The sequence below is a fragment of the Staurois parvus genome, unplaced genomic scaffold (genome assembly GCF_062004578.1).
Source record: "Staurois parvus isolate SC_StPar_1 unplaced genomic scaffold, SC_StPar_1.0 ptg000011l, whole genome shotgun sequence".
Taxonomy (NCBI): domain Eukaryota; kingdom Metazoa; phylum Chordata; class Amphibia; order Anura; family Ranidae; genus Staurois; species Staurois parvus.
This window is the reverse complement of record NW_028317807.1, coordinates 15,316,069-15,332,689: the sequence shown is the minus strand read 5'-3', so window position 1 is coordinate 15,332,689 and position 16,621 is coordinate 15,316,069. Positions and strand designations below refer to the sequence as shown.

General features: G+C 39.8%; 1 protein-coding gene across 2 annotated transcripts in view; it reads right to left on the bottom strand.

The window, feature by feature from the left end:
• Positions 1-16,621, bottom strand: part of ZDBF2 (zinc finger DBF-type containing 2) — a 55,123-nt gene that overhangs the window by 23,490 nt on the left and 15,012 nt on the right. For both annotated transcript variants that reach the window (XM_089671053.1, XM_089671063.1), the window contains exons 2-3: positions 10,127-10,226; positions 1,023-1,074 (exon numbers count right to left, since the gene is read on the bottom strand). In XM_089671053.1, the coding sequence (XP_089527179.1) occupies positions 1,023-1,074 (52 nt within the window). In that variant the 5' untranslated portion in view covers positions 10,127-10,226. The remainder of the gene's footprint in view (positions 1-1,022; positions 1,075-10,126; positions 10,227-16,621) is intronic.

The window sequence follows — 16,621 nt, the reverse complement described above, 5'->3', positions numbered from 1 at the left end:
TGTGAGCTCTGCATCTTAATCCATCTAGCTCCAGTAACTCAGTTCAAACTCTACACATAATCTAGCAAAAAATGACAAGCTCTGTTTCAGCTCCAGGCAATGAAGTCAGCGGCAAAGCCTTGTCAACTCTAGTCCCATCTGTCCCTGCTTACCCTTCTATTGGTTTGACAGACATTTTTTTCTACCCACATATCTTTAGACTTAGCCAACAGGACAATTCTGTTAGGGTTGGATTTGAGAAGAGTCTACATGGATGCAAGGTAGGGCTTACATGTCCAAACATTTGATGAAAAGATACTGAGAAACGGAGATTTAATTCATGTCTGTAATACAACACAGTTTTGATAATCTTGTGAGAACAGTGTGGTATCAACTGTTTTAAGACTGTCAACATCTTGAGATTTACTGGTATTTACTTAAAGCAAACAGGCTGTTCACTTTGCAAGCAAAATTTCCCCAAGCTAAATGAAAGAGATGAATCTCTGCTGACTTCTTTTAATTGTATGCAAGTAAAAATACTGTCTTCTTATTCTCCTTGCACATTGTTGGGTACTCAGTGTTCGCTAAGCTAACATTTCCTTTCAAAGTGAGCAGCCTATTTGCTTATAGTAAATCAATCACATCAAGTATATTTTTGTGTTTTTTCTCTGATTGTAACCGTTGAGTTCAAAATACTATATAATCAGTTCAGTTTTGACTTACAAAAAAAGCTATGCTGTGAAGCTAATTTTTTTCATTTTAAACATGAGCTTTTTGCTAGTAAACTGTCCAATTAGCTCTTTGCTTAGCAATCATGTATCATCACATAAATGGGTACCTCCTGTACTGGCGATTAGAAGATGCCAACAGATTTTATAAGAAAGGTCAGGCTTACATAATTACGGAACTTTGGAAAATGATGGCTGTGCTTGTATAGATTGTATAAACCATACAGTATTCCCTATAAAGCATTCTGTATTAACCAGTAAAAAGGTGGATTTGTTGAAATGTAAACAGACTATATTGGTTTTGAATTTTATTACCATGTCCTGAAGCAGATGAACCTTCTTCAGATTGCCTTCTCTTATCATGCATCTGTATTAAAACAAACATTTAGGATATATGTTATTTACGCTCACCATCTTAAATTATCATAAAACAGGTGGAAGAATTTTAATGTATTCATGTGATTACCATACTTACACTGTACTCTTGTTAACTTTACAAATCTCCATGAATACATTTCTCACATCACAGTGTACAAAAATGTTGCACTAAAAAAATAGCAGCATTTATTATTAAAGTGCACACACTTTTCTCTACCCCAATCCTCTCCTGCATAACATAAAAAGCCCACTGTTTTTTTTTTTCACATTTTTACTTACAATTATTTATTTATTTTAACCTCATGGTTGACCCATTCCATGACATCAAGCCTTCTCCTACAGCTTCCTGGGATAGACCACAGGAATCTTCCCAACAGTGCGGGAAGATTTATCTGGCTCTGCATCATCTGGGGGCTGGCTGCAAGAACCTAGAAGAGACAGCTGGCTCCCTATGACCATGAAAGAAAGATTGCAGCATGGGACAGTACATGCAGTGGAGGAACACTGGGGGAGAAAAGGACAAATCGAGAATTTCTGGGCTTGTCAGTATGCTTTTCCTGGATACAAAAGTAAGTGCAATTTTTAGAATGAATAAATTAGAAATAAGTTGATATGGGTGAAGGTACTCTTGATTATACAGCCATTAAGTGTTTTATGCCTAGGCATGAGATTATTTTATCAGTCTGTTGCAGGCAGCAGGAAATATTATCCTGCTTTTTGCATTCTCCTCTCCTGCAATGATCAGACTGTAACATTGTAGCAGGTCCTAGATTGTAAGCTCCTCCTATCCCTCTTGTATTGAACTGTATTGTTGCTGTATTGTCTCCCGTTATATTGTAAAGCGCTGAGCAAACTGTTGGTGCCATATAAATCCTGTATAGTAATAATAATAATAATAATAATAATAATGTCACATGACAAGAGGATGCAGCTGAGGCTGATCTGACATCTACTGTATGAACACAGCCCAAAAATGCACAAACCCCAGTATTTACAACAGTGGTGGTTACCTATTTAATATTGGGAGTCTCAAGTGTGATCCAAAAGACTGACGTGTTTTGAGGGGCAATCCCCTGTTCTTCGGAGTCCACTACACAACTCATGCATTTATAGAGAGACTAAACAGATCACATGGTATCCAGCGCCAGCCCCTCCTACCACTGGGTGGGTACTTGGCAAATACACTTCTCAAAAAAAAAAAGAAACACTTTGAAAACACATCAGATGGAGAAAAATCTCATGGGGAAAAATATCATGCTGGATATCTATAATGATATGTCCAGAGGAATGTGTTAGGAATGTAAGAATGCCCCATAATTTGATGAAAATGAAAATTATCGACCTACAGAGGACTGAAATCAAAGTGAAAAAATTATGCACCAAGCTGGTTCATTTTGCTGAAATTTTATTGCAGCAACTCAAAATGTGTGTTCTATTGGATTTAGGTCAGGCAAGCATGAGGGCCATTCAATGGTACCAATTCCTTCATTCTCCAGGACCTGCCTGCATACTCTCACCACAAGAGGCCGGGCATTGTCGTGCACCAGGAGGAACACAGGACCCACTGCACCAGCGTAAGGTCTGGCAGTGGGTCCAAGGATTTCATCCCGATACCTAATGGCAGTCAGGGTACCATTGTCTAGCCTGTAGAGGTCTGTGCATCCCTCCATGGATATTCCTCCCCAAGCCATCATGGACCCACCACCAAAACGATCATACTGAACAATGTTACAGGCAGCATAACATTCTCTATGGCTTCTCCAGATCCTTTTACATCTGTCACATATGCTTAGGGTGAACCTGCTTTCATCTGTGGAAAGCACAGGGCGCCAGTGGCAGATCTGCCAATTCTAGTGTTCAATGGCAAATGCCAATCGAGCTCTATGGTGCAGGGCAGTGAGTACAGGCCCCACTGGGAGGACGTCAGGCCCTCAAGCCACCCTCACGAGGTCTGTTTCTGTATGTTTGTCAGAGACATTCACACCAGTGGCCTGCTGAAGGTCATTTTGTAGGGCTCTGACAGTGCTCATGCTGTTCCTCTTTGCACAAACGAGCAGATACTGGTCCTGCTGATGGTTTAAGGACCTTCTACAGCCCTCTCCAGCTCTCCTAGAGTAACTGCCTGTCTCCTGGAATCTCCTCCATACTCCTTGAGACTGTGCTGGGAGACACAGTAAACCTTCTGGCAATGGCACAAATTGATGTGTCATTCTGGAGGAGTTGGACTGCCTGTGCAACCTCTGTAGGGTCCAGGTATCACCTCATGCTACCAGTAGTGACACTGACCTTAGCCAATTGCAAAACTAGTCAGCAAAGATGAGTAGGGAAAAAAATGTCAGTGGCTTCCACCTGTAAAACCATTCCTGTTTTGGGGATCGTCTCATTGTTGCCCATCTAGTGCACCTGTTGTTAATTTCATTAACACCAAAGCAGCTGAAACTGATTAACAACCCCCTCTGCTATTTAACTGACCAGATCAATATCCCAGGAGTTTAATTGACTTGATGCTATACTCTGATTAAAAAGCGTTCCTTTAATTTTTTTGAGCAGTGTATAAATTAATGAATACATGAGTCAGCCAACACTTTTAACACAGCCACAGATACAATTACATGGTATCCACATGATAATAGTAAATAGATGGATAACACAAACAAATTGATAAATAATAAATATAAGTGTGAAGATAAAAAGTGTAAAAAAAAAAAAAAAAAAAAAATATATATATATATATATACACACACACAGTGAAGAACAGAAGTATTTGAACACCCTGCGATTTTGCAAGTTCTCCCACTTAGAAATCATGGAGGGGTCTGAAATTCACATTGTAGGTGCATTCCCACTCTGAGAGACAGAATTAAAAAAAAATTCAGGAAATCACATTGTAAGATTTTTAAATAATTTATTTGTCTTGCACTGCTGAACATAAGTATTTGAACACCTGAGAAAATCAGTGTTAATGTTTGGTACAGAAGCCTTTGTTTGCAATTACAGACGTCAAACGTTTCCTGTAGTTCTTGACCAGGTTTGCACACACTGCAACAGGGATTTTGGCCCACTCCTCCACACAGATCTCCTTTAGATCTGTCAGGTTTCGGGGCTGTCGCTGAGCAACACGGAGTTTCAGCTCCCTCCAAAGATGTTCTATTGGATTTAGGCCACTCCAGAACCTTGATATGCTTCTTACGGAGCCACTCCTTGGTTATCCTGGCTGTGTGCTTCGGGTCGTTGTCATGTTGGAAGACCCAGCCACGACTCATCTTCAATGCTCTGACTGAGGAAAGGAGGTTGTTGCTCAAAATCTCACAATAAATGGCCCCATTCATCCTCTCCTTAATACAGTGCAGTCGTCCTGTCCCCTTCGCAGAAAAGCACCCCCAAAGCATGATGTTACCACCCCCATGCTTCACAGTAGGGATGGTGTTCTTGGGATGCAACTAATTCTTCTTTTTCCTCCAAACACGACGAGTGAAGTTTAGACCAAAAAGTTCTACTTTGGTCTCATCTGACCACATGACTTTCTCCCATGCCTCCTCTGGATCATCCAGATGGTCATTGGCAAACTTCAGATGGGCCTGTCATTGACCAGCTCCTCCCTTGTAGTTCTGGGCTGATTCCTCACCTTTCTTATCATCAGTGATACCGCACGAGGTGAGATCTTGCATGGAGCCCCAGTCCGAGGGAGACTGACAGTCGTCTTTAGCCTCTTCCATTTTCTAACAATTGCTCCAACAGTTGATCTATTTTCACCAAGCTGCTTGGCAATTGCCCCGTAGCCCTTTCCAGCCTTGTGGAGGTCCACAATTTTGTCTCTGGTGTCTTTTGACAGCTCTTTGGTCTTGCCCATGATAGTAGTTGGCGTCTGACTGACTGTGGGCTGGACAGGTGTCTTTAAAGAGCTCAGACAGGTGCTACTAAGTTAGATTAATGAGTGGAGTAGAGGAGCAGAGGTGGACTTTTTAAAGGCACAGTATCAGGTCTTTGAGAGCCAGAATTCTTGCTGTTTCTTAGGTGTTCAAATACTTATGCTCAGCAGTGCAAGACAAATAAATTCTTTAAAAATCATACAATGTGATTTCCTGAATTTTTTTCTAAATGCTGTCTCTCAGAGTGGGATTGCACCTACAATGTAAATTTCAGACCCCTCCATGATTTCTAAGTGGGAGAACTTGCAAAATTACAGGGTGTCCAAATACGTCTGTTCCTCACTGTATATATATATAAAATATGGTTAAATATAAATACTAATAATCGTCATGACCCTCAAATTTAAAATATCCATATATAGCAGCAAAACAAGAGTTCATAGCTTACCCCTACCCTTGTCCTGTGATAAGATACGGTAGCCAGGCGGGCTGGTAATTGTAACACTTAGGGGACTTAAAGCTCCTACAAGTTCAGACTTTGCTAAAATCCATTCAAGGGGACTGCAAGTTGCTGTACTTTGATAAAGAGACTGTCAAGGTTCCAGCTGGACCACAGTCATTCATCTGCCATTTTAGTATTTTCTAGAGAAGGAAATTGTCCTCAAATTGTTATTCTGCAATCAAATTGGGAATCCCAGAACCCCTACAGTTAAATTCCCTAATAAACCTTTAAAACCAAGCCCATGGACTGTTTCTTGTGTTTGGATACAAGTGGAAAATGTGTGTTGCCTGGCTGTGCAGGAAGTAAAGGGGGACACAAAGCCAGCGTCTCTCCAGGGCGTAGCACTACACAGTATAAGCATTTTTCCTAATGGAAGAGGGGGGAAGAAAGGGAGGACAGTTGTCAGGAGATTTTCAAATCTACAGCCGCTGCTCTTAACCCATGCAACACCATAAGTTTGCAGCTGTGAGGAGAATCTAACATCAGTGAAGGGTGGATTTCTACAAGAAGAAGCAGCCAGCAGGACACAGGACGCTTTTCATTAAAGGTAAGTTATGTCCCTGGTGCCATATACCAAAAAATGTAAAGATCACCGTGTAGCTCTGCAAAGTAGGAAGTAGAACCTGCATTAGCAAATATGGCTGACCCCATGCACATACATAATTACACAGTGAAACAAGGTATTTGAAACATTAACCACATTTCTACTGGAAATATTTAAAGGGTAAGCTCACCTTTGGAACATGTTACATGTTCTATATGTATTTAGGGTGACACATGTAACATGTTCCAGCTCCTGCCTCCTCCCCTCACTGTGGGTAAGGAATATTCACCCGCACCAATTTCACAATTTAAAAACAGTATTTTCGAGCAGGGCTCCACACACACGGCCAAGTCATTCATTAACAGAGTTCTTTGAATGAATGAACTGCAAGTACCATCAGCCATTAAGTCCGCTGGTGAGCGCTCTCATAGTACATTGGTTCTTCCTGCAATTCAGTAACTCCTTGCCCATACGGGAGGTACAGGCAAACAGTGTATTGAGAGTCTGCAGGAGCCTGGTATTGCACCCACGATCTGCAGATCATGGGTGCAATGCTTTATCTGCTCCAGTGTAAAAAATAATAAATGCACATTTTTTTTCACCTCCACAAAGATTAATTATTTTTTCATAAAAGGTGAACTTATCCTTTAAAGTTTTTTCAAACACATGGTAAAATCTCCACATTTTGAAATTACTTTAAATTCCCAAACAATTATATATTTTCTGAAAACAGGCCATGTAGAATAAAATAGTGGTAATTACAATTTATTATGTCACATAATATTTTTTATCAAATGCATACTTTCAGGATAAAAACAAGTGCACATAAATACAATATAACACCCAGTTTTTGGTAAAATATAAAAGATGGGGTTGTGGCAAGTAAATAAATACCAAACATATTACACCTTAAAACTAGTTAAATTGTGAAACATGATGGTGCCCATAGACAATGTTTCAAAGGTCTTTATGGTTTATCAATTTAGAGACAACCATGAAGGGTGAATCATTGCAATCACAATAATGTCAATTTAGTTTGGCGCAGTTCATGTTTACATACACATGTGCAAACTGCATGTGCATTTTCATCCAGGTGTGGGCTGAAGCAGCAGTAGGGGTATATAATTGATTTCTTTACCACTTTTTTAATTTAACCTCATACTATCACAATAGCTATCACTGTGATACATGGGGAGATGACAGGTCTTCTTTATTGAAACATCAGGAGTCTATGTCTCCCCCTGCCCTCTACTGCAGCTAATCAAGCACAGATGATGTTCTTCCCCTGACCAGAGCAGACTCAGAATGACAGCTCTAAATTCAGATGGAGGATGGGGGGTGGGGGGTATCTTCAGTACCCCATAAAAGTGATTGGTGGCTCTAGAGGTAGACAAGCGTTTAAGGCTGATGAGATTATATACATCTAGCTTTTACAAGGATATATTAAACTATTGAAAATACTAGTTTTTTGTGCTGGTGGTGCTTATAGAGCAAAGATGGATATAATCAGAAGCACAGAGCAGTTATTATGTTGCTCAGTGTCATCATCTCTTATTTCGGTATATTATATAGACAAAATGGCAGCATATTGTCACTGGCTACAAAGGCCAGAACCTTCAGGCTTATAGTTGTCTAGTTCACATTATATCATTTTTCCAGAATATCTGAGCCGACAGCTCCCTGTTTTCTGAATGTGTCTTCAAGCTACTCATCAATTGTGAACAATTATTTTAAATGGTGGAGTCAGGAACTGTCAGGTTTGGGATAATAACCCTATACATGGTGCTTAGTTGCATTTAAAACTGAACAAACAGTTCAGACTGTACAATGACCCTCTCCTCTGGGAAACAGCAATTGCTGAGCCTCCATGAACATCAGTGTATATACAGTATATGTATCCCTAACTTTTACATTTCCCGTTGCCCAGTGCACACACTGCATTTAGCCTAAAGGTTCTATTGACCTGACAATTTCAAACTGCATTTACTGTTCAATGTGATGCACTTTATAAGAATTATTGGAGCTGCAGTATCAAGGCTTGCTGACACTGCTATGCTCTTCATGAGGCATATTTAGCTGATTAAACTGAACTCTTTCTGTAAGTCCTGTGGCAGAAACATTGTCTGTCACTGTAGTGATGCAGCTGGTGACCGGGATAAATCCTTTTTCAGAAGTGAAATGGTCCCACAACAAATTGATCATTCCAAGGGAAGATAATGAATGGGAACAGGTGGGTCTTATTCACAAATAAAAAAAAGAACAAACTATGCATACTACATATAGTGGGTCTATAAACGTTTATTAAAAGAAGACAATTAGCAACCCACATGAAGTAAAGCAAATTATGCTTATCATAGTTTTCAAAAGGATTTCCAGCTGGGGAGGACACCAAAGAAACTGTCGCAATGGATACACTGGATATGGTGTGGATGGCACCTGCAATGGCTAAGAGAGACTGCACGGGGGGGTACTAATCTAAGTGCAGCAAGGTGGAGTGATGGACACAGCACACAATCATTGGCAACTCACAGTGTGTGAATGATCTCATGCTTTACAGTCAATAGTGCATCTACATCTGGGAGGAGAAGACATCCAAGATCCCAAGATGGAGCTCTAGCTGCAAGGGAGATAGAACTGAGGCAGCTCTGCTCTTTCTGCCCCTCTAAAAACATGATCTGTGTTGGATCACTTTTCAGAGAATGTTTGACAAACAGCTGGAAGGCAATATGTCGCCTCCTCACGACCTGTTTTAACCTAGAAAGACTGCAGCACAATGCTACAACTGAGTGCCTTGCATCCACCTGAATGAGTCCTGTGCAGTGAGAGTACGGCCACCAGGGGATATAAAGGGACAGGGAGAATAATTTTTGCCATGACCGCAAGGCAAGGCTGCATGGCCTGCAAAGTGTTTACAGCCCCCTGGAACCACTGTGTTACATTATAGGGAGAAAAACAAAAAGCCAAGAGGTTGAGAGACATCTGTGTTCATTGTTATGCTAAACAACCCATAAGGGCAGAACACTGTGATTAAAGTTGTAGTAAACTCTTTTGAGCAACTTTTACCTACAAATAAGCTTATAATAAAGCTTACCTGTAGGTAAAATGAATATCTCCTAAACATGCACAGTTTAGGAGATATTCACTTCTTCTACAGCCAGTGACGTCACCAGTGTCATCGGCATGCCATCCATTCAGAGCGCTGCGCTACAGAGTGACTCGGCCATTCAAACAGCGTGAGAATAAGTGAAAATGGAAGCTCTGTCAGTAGTGACAGCTTGCCGCTAGAGGGTTTTGTTTTCAAGTAAGTCTTTCATAATGTGCTAGTATGCAGTGCACACTAGCGCATTATGGCAGCAACTTGTAGGGGCGCGGAAGTATTTGTTCCCTTCGTTTACTAATGCTTTAACAAGTGGGAAAAAAAGCCCTAAAACATATACAGCTGAGTGGACCGAATCTTGGGAATACTCTCCATTTGAAGTTAAATCTTACATTTCACACAATTGAGTGTAAAAACTGGGAAAACATAACCGAGCAGGCAGAGACTGTGGAGTTTGTATTGCTTCTTTGCATACGCTTATGGATGATACAATAGGATTGCTACTAAAGGCAAATAGAATGTGCACTTTGCAATTGCAGTTGCTCCAGAGCTTAGTAAAAGAGGTGAAACTTCACTTTGTAACGAATACACAATGACATGCAAGGAACATAAGAAAAACAGCATTTTTGCTTGCACATGATAGGATGATAGAAGCCAGCAGACCTTACCCTCATTTACAGGAGTAACTGCACTTGCAAAGTTTGCTTTTAGTAAATCAACCCCATTGTTTTTAAAAGATTGCCTGAAATAAATCTAATTATAGTAACGAGCAAGAAGTTTACAAGATCTCACAAGGTTTCATATTTTGAGGATTTGTAAATGTCCCTCATAAGATCCTCTGTTGGTGAATGCAATTAGCATCCCTGCTTAAAGCGGACCTCCTACCTGGCATAGATGAAAACTATGTAGCAGCCCGCCTACACGCTAAAATTGCCAAGTGTACATATATAAAAAACAGTTTACAAGAGCATATTATTGTGAGATTCAGAAACCGGCTTTACTGAAGACTAGATGGCAGAGAGCACGTACCTTGGAATACAATAGTTCTGCACATCAGTTGTCAAAGTTTACAGATGTGAAGAATGTCCTCTCATCAAACACATCAGCCACTTTCGTCTCTGAGGGTCATCTGTAGCAGATCAGAAAAACAATGTTACATCAGGTTTTATTTGAAAAATTGAGATAAAAAAATGATTCATTTCTTGAAAAAAAAAAGAAGAACAAAGAACACCACTGCTTGAATAATACAATGCTATGTGGCTTATTTATTTGCTTTCACTTTTACGTAGCAGTGGAAGCTGGCATATATTTTGTAGTTGTCTCAAACTACATTCAAGTGTAAATGTATTTAGAGAAGATGTTTATGTGGAGATGAGTGTACCAGAAATTAAGTGAGGATTCTGTAACAACTACTTTAAAGTCATATTTTATATGATAAATATATATTTGTTATATTAATTTTAACCGACTGTTATAATGACTTTGAAAACGAAATTCTAATTTAAAGAGGTTAAGAAATACCAAAATATTTGAGGAAATCTCTTATTAGAGTAGTCAGCATGTGCACTGATGGAATAAAACCAATCAAAGAAAAACCTTCTTTAGGTTCTTCTCCCCTTTCTACTTTTTTAACACCAACTAAGCAGCCCTCAGTACTCATCAGCATTCTTGGGCTTCAGCGATCTGATACACATCAAATTAAAAAACACATCATAACTCCCCGAAACTGAGCTAAATCAGCTTACCATAGACATGAATGAAGCTTCTGTCCTCTGTCACATGAACATCAGGAAAAGTGCTTTTTCCCCATCTATGCTCTTTTAACTGGAAAAGCTGAACACAGTGCTGAGCTTATGCCTCTCAATATGCATAGAACACCATGTGCTTTTTGATAAAGAAATAAATATTTCCTTACACCCCCGACATCAGCCATAGTCAAACAATCTTCAGAAGCTGAAGAAGCTTCTGTAGCCTATTTTGTTGATGAGTTATAATTTAAATGTTTGAAATATGCAAGCAAATATAGTATACGTCCACAATAAAATCAACAGATACCCAAATGATCATCTCAAAAGTCTGTAATCCTTTGTTATTGGCATTAAGGTGACAACAGGAAATACAATGGTAGCCAATGCATTTCGGGGCCAAGTATTTTCCCTTCTTCAGGGCTTGGGCTTACTGTCAAAGTTTCTCTTATGGACTATAAAAAATCTCCTGAAGTACAATCTCACTCGGAAGAAGTACCTGGACCATCTCATTTATCTTGTATCCTAGATTCTAGAAGGAGTTTGTATGTGAAGAAACAAACATTGAAATTCTATTCCAGAGGCATGGTGGACAGTAGACTTTTTTCTTCTGATAAAGGGTTCTACTTTTAATAGCATAATATTGCGTGCCAAGTTTACACATGTAGAGATTAGTAGGGGCCTAACAGCCTAGAGGTGTACAGCAAAACCAAACTGTGAGAAATGTGTAGTAATTACAGTATGTGCCTGGCATTATTTTGAAAGTAGTAATTGCGTTCTCATTTCTATGCTTTGCTTAGAAAAATACAACCTAATCACAGTTAATAAGAGCTGACCTCTTGCCATTTTACAGCAGACATAAGAAAAACGGAACTGCAAGAGGTGAGTAGTAGTTAGATGCATGAATATTAGTCTAACAGAAATCTACAACATGCAATGACTTGCCAAATTGTGGAAATAAGTTTTTTTTCATAGGCATTCAACAGAGCGAGGGTTTATGTACAATACAGTATGCCCTGCAGAGGGTAATACGTGGAGGTCTAGTAACTCACCAGTTGGTAAAAAGAACAATTTCTATCCGTTTTATTAACAACGCATATGCCAAATTCCATAGTAACTTACTAATTGCCTAAAACCAATTGCCACCACTGTGTACTCTTAATCTTAGACCTCTCAGCCACCTTTGATACAGCTGATGACATACTCCTCTTCAAAAAACACCACTCCTTGGCATCCCAGACTCTGCTCAATTCTGGTTAATCTTCTACAGATTTCAGCAAACCTTAAATATTACCTACAACATTATCACCTTCTCCTCTTCCTCTTTCTGCAGGCATCCCCCAAACCTCTGTCCTTAGACCCATTCTATTCTCCCTCTATAACTTTTACATGGGTCAGTTTAAAAGCTCCCATGGCATCCACTATCTCTACACGAACAACACCCAAATATATCTATCTACTCTTCAGATCACTCCCTACGTTTCCTCATGCATTACGGATTTACAAACTGACATATCAGTATGAATATCACACTGCTTCCTCCAACTCAGTATTTCAAAAACTCATAGTCTCATTGCTCTTGTACCAAATTGTAACTGTAATGTATGCCTTCATTTTTTAAAGTGCTGCACAAACTGTTGGTGCTATATAAATACTGTATTATAATAATAATAATAATAATAATGATAGTTTCCTCCCGTGCCCCCCCTTCTATTGACATCAACAGCAAAATTATTAATCCCTTGCTCCTGCCTGGGTGTTAGGTGCAATCCTGGACTCTGACCCCTGCTTCAGGCTCCACATTCAATCACTGTCCATATCTTAATGCCTTAACATCTTCAAAATGTACCCCTTTCTAGCATAACCATATCATGAAGCTTCATGCACACAGGATCTTTTTGCAGCCACTTTTAGAGGCATCAGTTATCTTTTTTTACTGCTTCCAAACAGACCTCCACATTATCCTATGTGTTTATGCACACATAGCCTTTTAGAAGCTTTTAGTAGCTCCTAGATTGTAAGCTCTAACAAGCAGAGCCCTCTGTTTCCTCTTGTACCAAATTTTATTGTAATTGTTATGTCTACCTTCATTTTGGAAAGCGCTGCGCAAATTGTTACGCTATATAAATCCTATATAATAATAATAATAGCAGCAGTAGCATTTACCAGCAAAAAACCCAGGGCCAGTGCATCCAGGAGCAGCAGTGGTTTCGCAGAAGAAACACTGAATGCGTGCACATGCGCCTAAACACGTATTAACGCTAGGCGCAATTCTGGCCAATGAAATGAATTAATGCCCAAGCGCTAATTCTAAGCATTCTTAAAACATCCTGTGTGCATGAGGCCTTAAGCTACTGATTCACTCCCTGATTTTCTGATGCTTTGACCATTGCAACTCCATTCTCATTGGCCTGCCTTTACACCCCGGTCACACCGATCCCGACTTTGAAATTGTGTGACTTACAGTGAAGTCACACGATTTCAAAGTCGGTTGTCATGCCAATTTGAGGTGCGGTTTGCAAAACATCTGACACAGATGTCTATGCAAATCGCACCAAAAGTAGTGCATGCACTACTTTAGAAATCGGTGCGGCTCCAACCAAATCGGAACAGCACCGATATGACCACTGTAATTGTGGACAAAAGGGGGCGACTTCACATGTGATTTGCAAGTCAAATGGCATGTAAATCGAATGCCAAGTCGCTCCTAGTGGGACTGGGGTCTTATACAGGCTTTTCCCATTTACTCTATAATGGATACTGCTGCTGGAATCACCCACCTTACCAGCTGGTTAGAAGCTGCTGCCTCTTTCTACCAATCCCTCCACTGATAGACCAATGCATAAAATTAAAATCACTAACGACATACAAAACCGTATACAACTCTGATCCAAGCCACGTCACCAACCTTATTTTAAATTATCAATCAGACTGTCTACTCTGCTCCTCCCAGGATCTCCTCTTCTCTTGCTTCCTCTTCACTTCCTCCTGTACTTGTCCCTAGGACTACCCAGATGCATACTCTGGAATAGGATCTGTTCTCTGGAACTCCCTACCTCAATCTGTCAGCATTTAGAAAAAACCTATTCCGCCTTAACCTAGAAACTGTGCGTTCATTTTCTTCATCAACTCATCCATTCATCACAGTTATTACCTTTTGCATTACTTGCCCCTCCTTTTTAGATTGTTAGCTCTCACAGAGACCTCTCAATTATTTTGTATTAAATTGTATTAACTGTACTATCTCCTTTTAGTTTGTAAAATCCTGTTGGTGCTATGTAAATCCTGTATATTAATAATCATATGGCCATGAAATAATGACACGCGAAGACCTTAAAGTCAACTTGAGCACTCGTAGTTTATTATGGGTTTGAAATCAAGCTGCATAAAAAGTAAAAAATGTTTCTGCTTATTTTAATTTGTTACTGCTTTACTATTATATAAAACTGTCCTGTGTCTGTAGCATGCCGGAGACCCAACGGTCTGGGTCTCCAGCAGTTCAGCACCCCTCTGCACTGTGCCTTAATCAACAATGTTGCTTTGAAAACATGAGCATTGTTGATTGTAGCACTGTGACAGAGGCATGTTGGACTACTAGAGACCCAGTCCACTGCGTTTGAGAGATATTTGCTGCCATTACAGGGCAGTTTCATATAGTAGGAAAGTATTAACACAACAAAACACACATTCTTTACTTTTTATGCAGCTGGACCGCATATCGCTATGAAAATATAAAGGTTCAACTGGGCTTTAATAATATTAATAATAATAAAATAATACAGAATGTATACGTATAGCACCAACAGTTTGGCTATGTCTTGCCTCAATACCTTTGAACCACAGGCTAGGAATTCCTTATCTCTATACTTGTCCTGGATCTATAGTTCAGAAAGGGTTTAATCCACAGCATCAACTTGACAGCCAAGAAACCATCTTTCTTAAAGGGAGAGGAAATGGAAACATACCCAATTCTCTTGTGAAAGTGTACCTTAACCCACCCAGCCTATAGCAGATTGACAGCCAAGCAGGGCGTTCCTCATGAGTGGGTCCTCTCAGAAGGCGCTGCTCATGCGGCCGCAAGGCCGCACAGGGGAGTGATCTGTCACTGGCTGTGTCCACCGGACACAGCCAATGACTGATCACTACATCGACCCGCTGCCAGTGTGATTGCTATGATCAATCACATTAGATCACATTATAATTGTAAACAATGAATGGCTTCCTTTCATGCCATCCATTGTATACAATTGTGTTGTTAGCTTGATTGGTCACAGTGACCACATCATACAGACAGGGCCATTCACAGCCCAGCTGTATCATGTGATTAGCTTTGGCCAATCACAGCTAATGGCAAGAAAAGATACTGAATGAATCAGTTTCATTCAGTAAAAATGGTTTCTTATATGAATGAAATACATGGGTATAAGCAATCATAATGTGTAAAAAAAAATCCTGATCACTGGACCAAAAAAAATAAAAAATATTACATTTTTTTTTTACCATACTGTCACCAGTCAGTGTCCCTGATCACCGCCGCATCAGTTATTTTTATTTGTACTGTCCTGGCGTTTTGGGGCCCCAAGAAATGAGATCAGTACATCAGGATTGCTCGATTTTCAGATATATCCCATCGTTTGTGGACTCTATAACTTTCCTACAGACTAAATAATATACACTGATTTGGGTTATTTTCACCAAAGAAATGTAGCAGTATACATTTTGACCTAAATTTATGAAGAAAGGTTATTTATTTGCAAATTTTTACAACAGAAACAAAGAAAATTTTATTTTTTTGTTTACTTAGCAAAAAATAAAGATAGCTCTAGTTGTGTGAAAAAAATTATAAAAATGTCATATGGGTACAGTGTTGCATGACCGCGCAATTGTAATTTGAACTACAGTAGCGCTGAAAGCTGGAAATTGGCATGGGCAGGAAGGGGGCAAAAGTTCCCGGTATTGAAATGGCTACAGCAGCCTAAAGGGAATGCAAGAAAGCCATACAAGCTGTATTTAAGCTGCATTGAATGTTTGTATCCTGGCATTACTTTCTCTGTGTGAATGTCCTGTACTGTTAGTGTAGGGATTGACTACACCTATTTCACTTACAGCAACGCTGTGGCGAGTCGTGCTGAACAGAAATAAAATGCTTATGTGCAATCTATTAAGACAGCAGTTTTCATGCGCCACAAAAAAGTACATAAACAGCATTAACGTAATAATAAACATTTTCAGATTTCCATGTTTTTTAAGAATTGTTAATTCAAGTTACCACAGACTATCATGTATGTAAATATAATTATTACATCTTATTTTTTTTAAGAATTAAATAATTTTGGGTTATACAGAAAACAAACATACGCACTCACTTCCATGCTACAGCATCCATGTAACACTGCAGCTGTCTCACACTGGCTCTAAGACCGAGAACTGAGCAATCACACAACTGCTGATCACTCAGCTCCCGATCTGCTCACAGTGTACTGTCAGTTACTGACTCTCCACTATGCTCCTCTAGCAAACATTGAAGCACAGGGCTAGAGAGGGGATGGGAGCAACTGACTCCAACGCTCAGAAATAAGCTGAAAGTTGGAGCTAGCTGTCAGGCAGGCAGGCACACTGGTGGATCCCAACAATATTGTCAGAATCCTTCCCGAGTCTATAGCTGTTCTGCCCTGTGAGCTGATAGCAGGCAATAGCCCGCTATCAACTGACTCTGAGTCAGAGGAATACAATAGTGAATGTACTCCTGTGACCCTAAAAAGAAGTACAGACAAAAAAG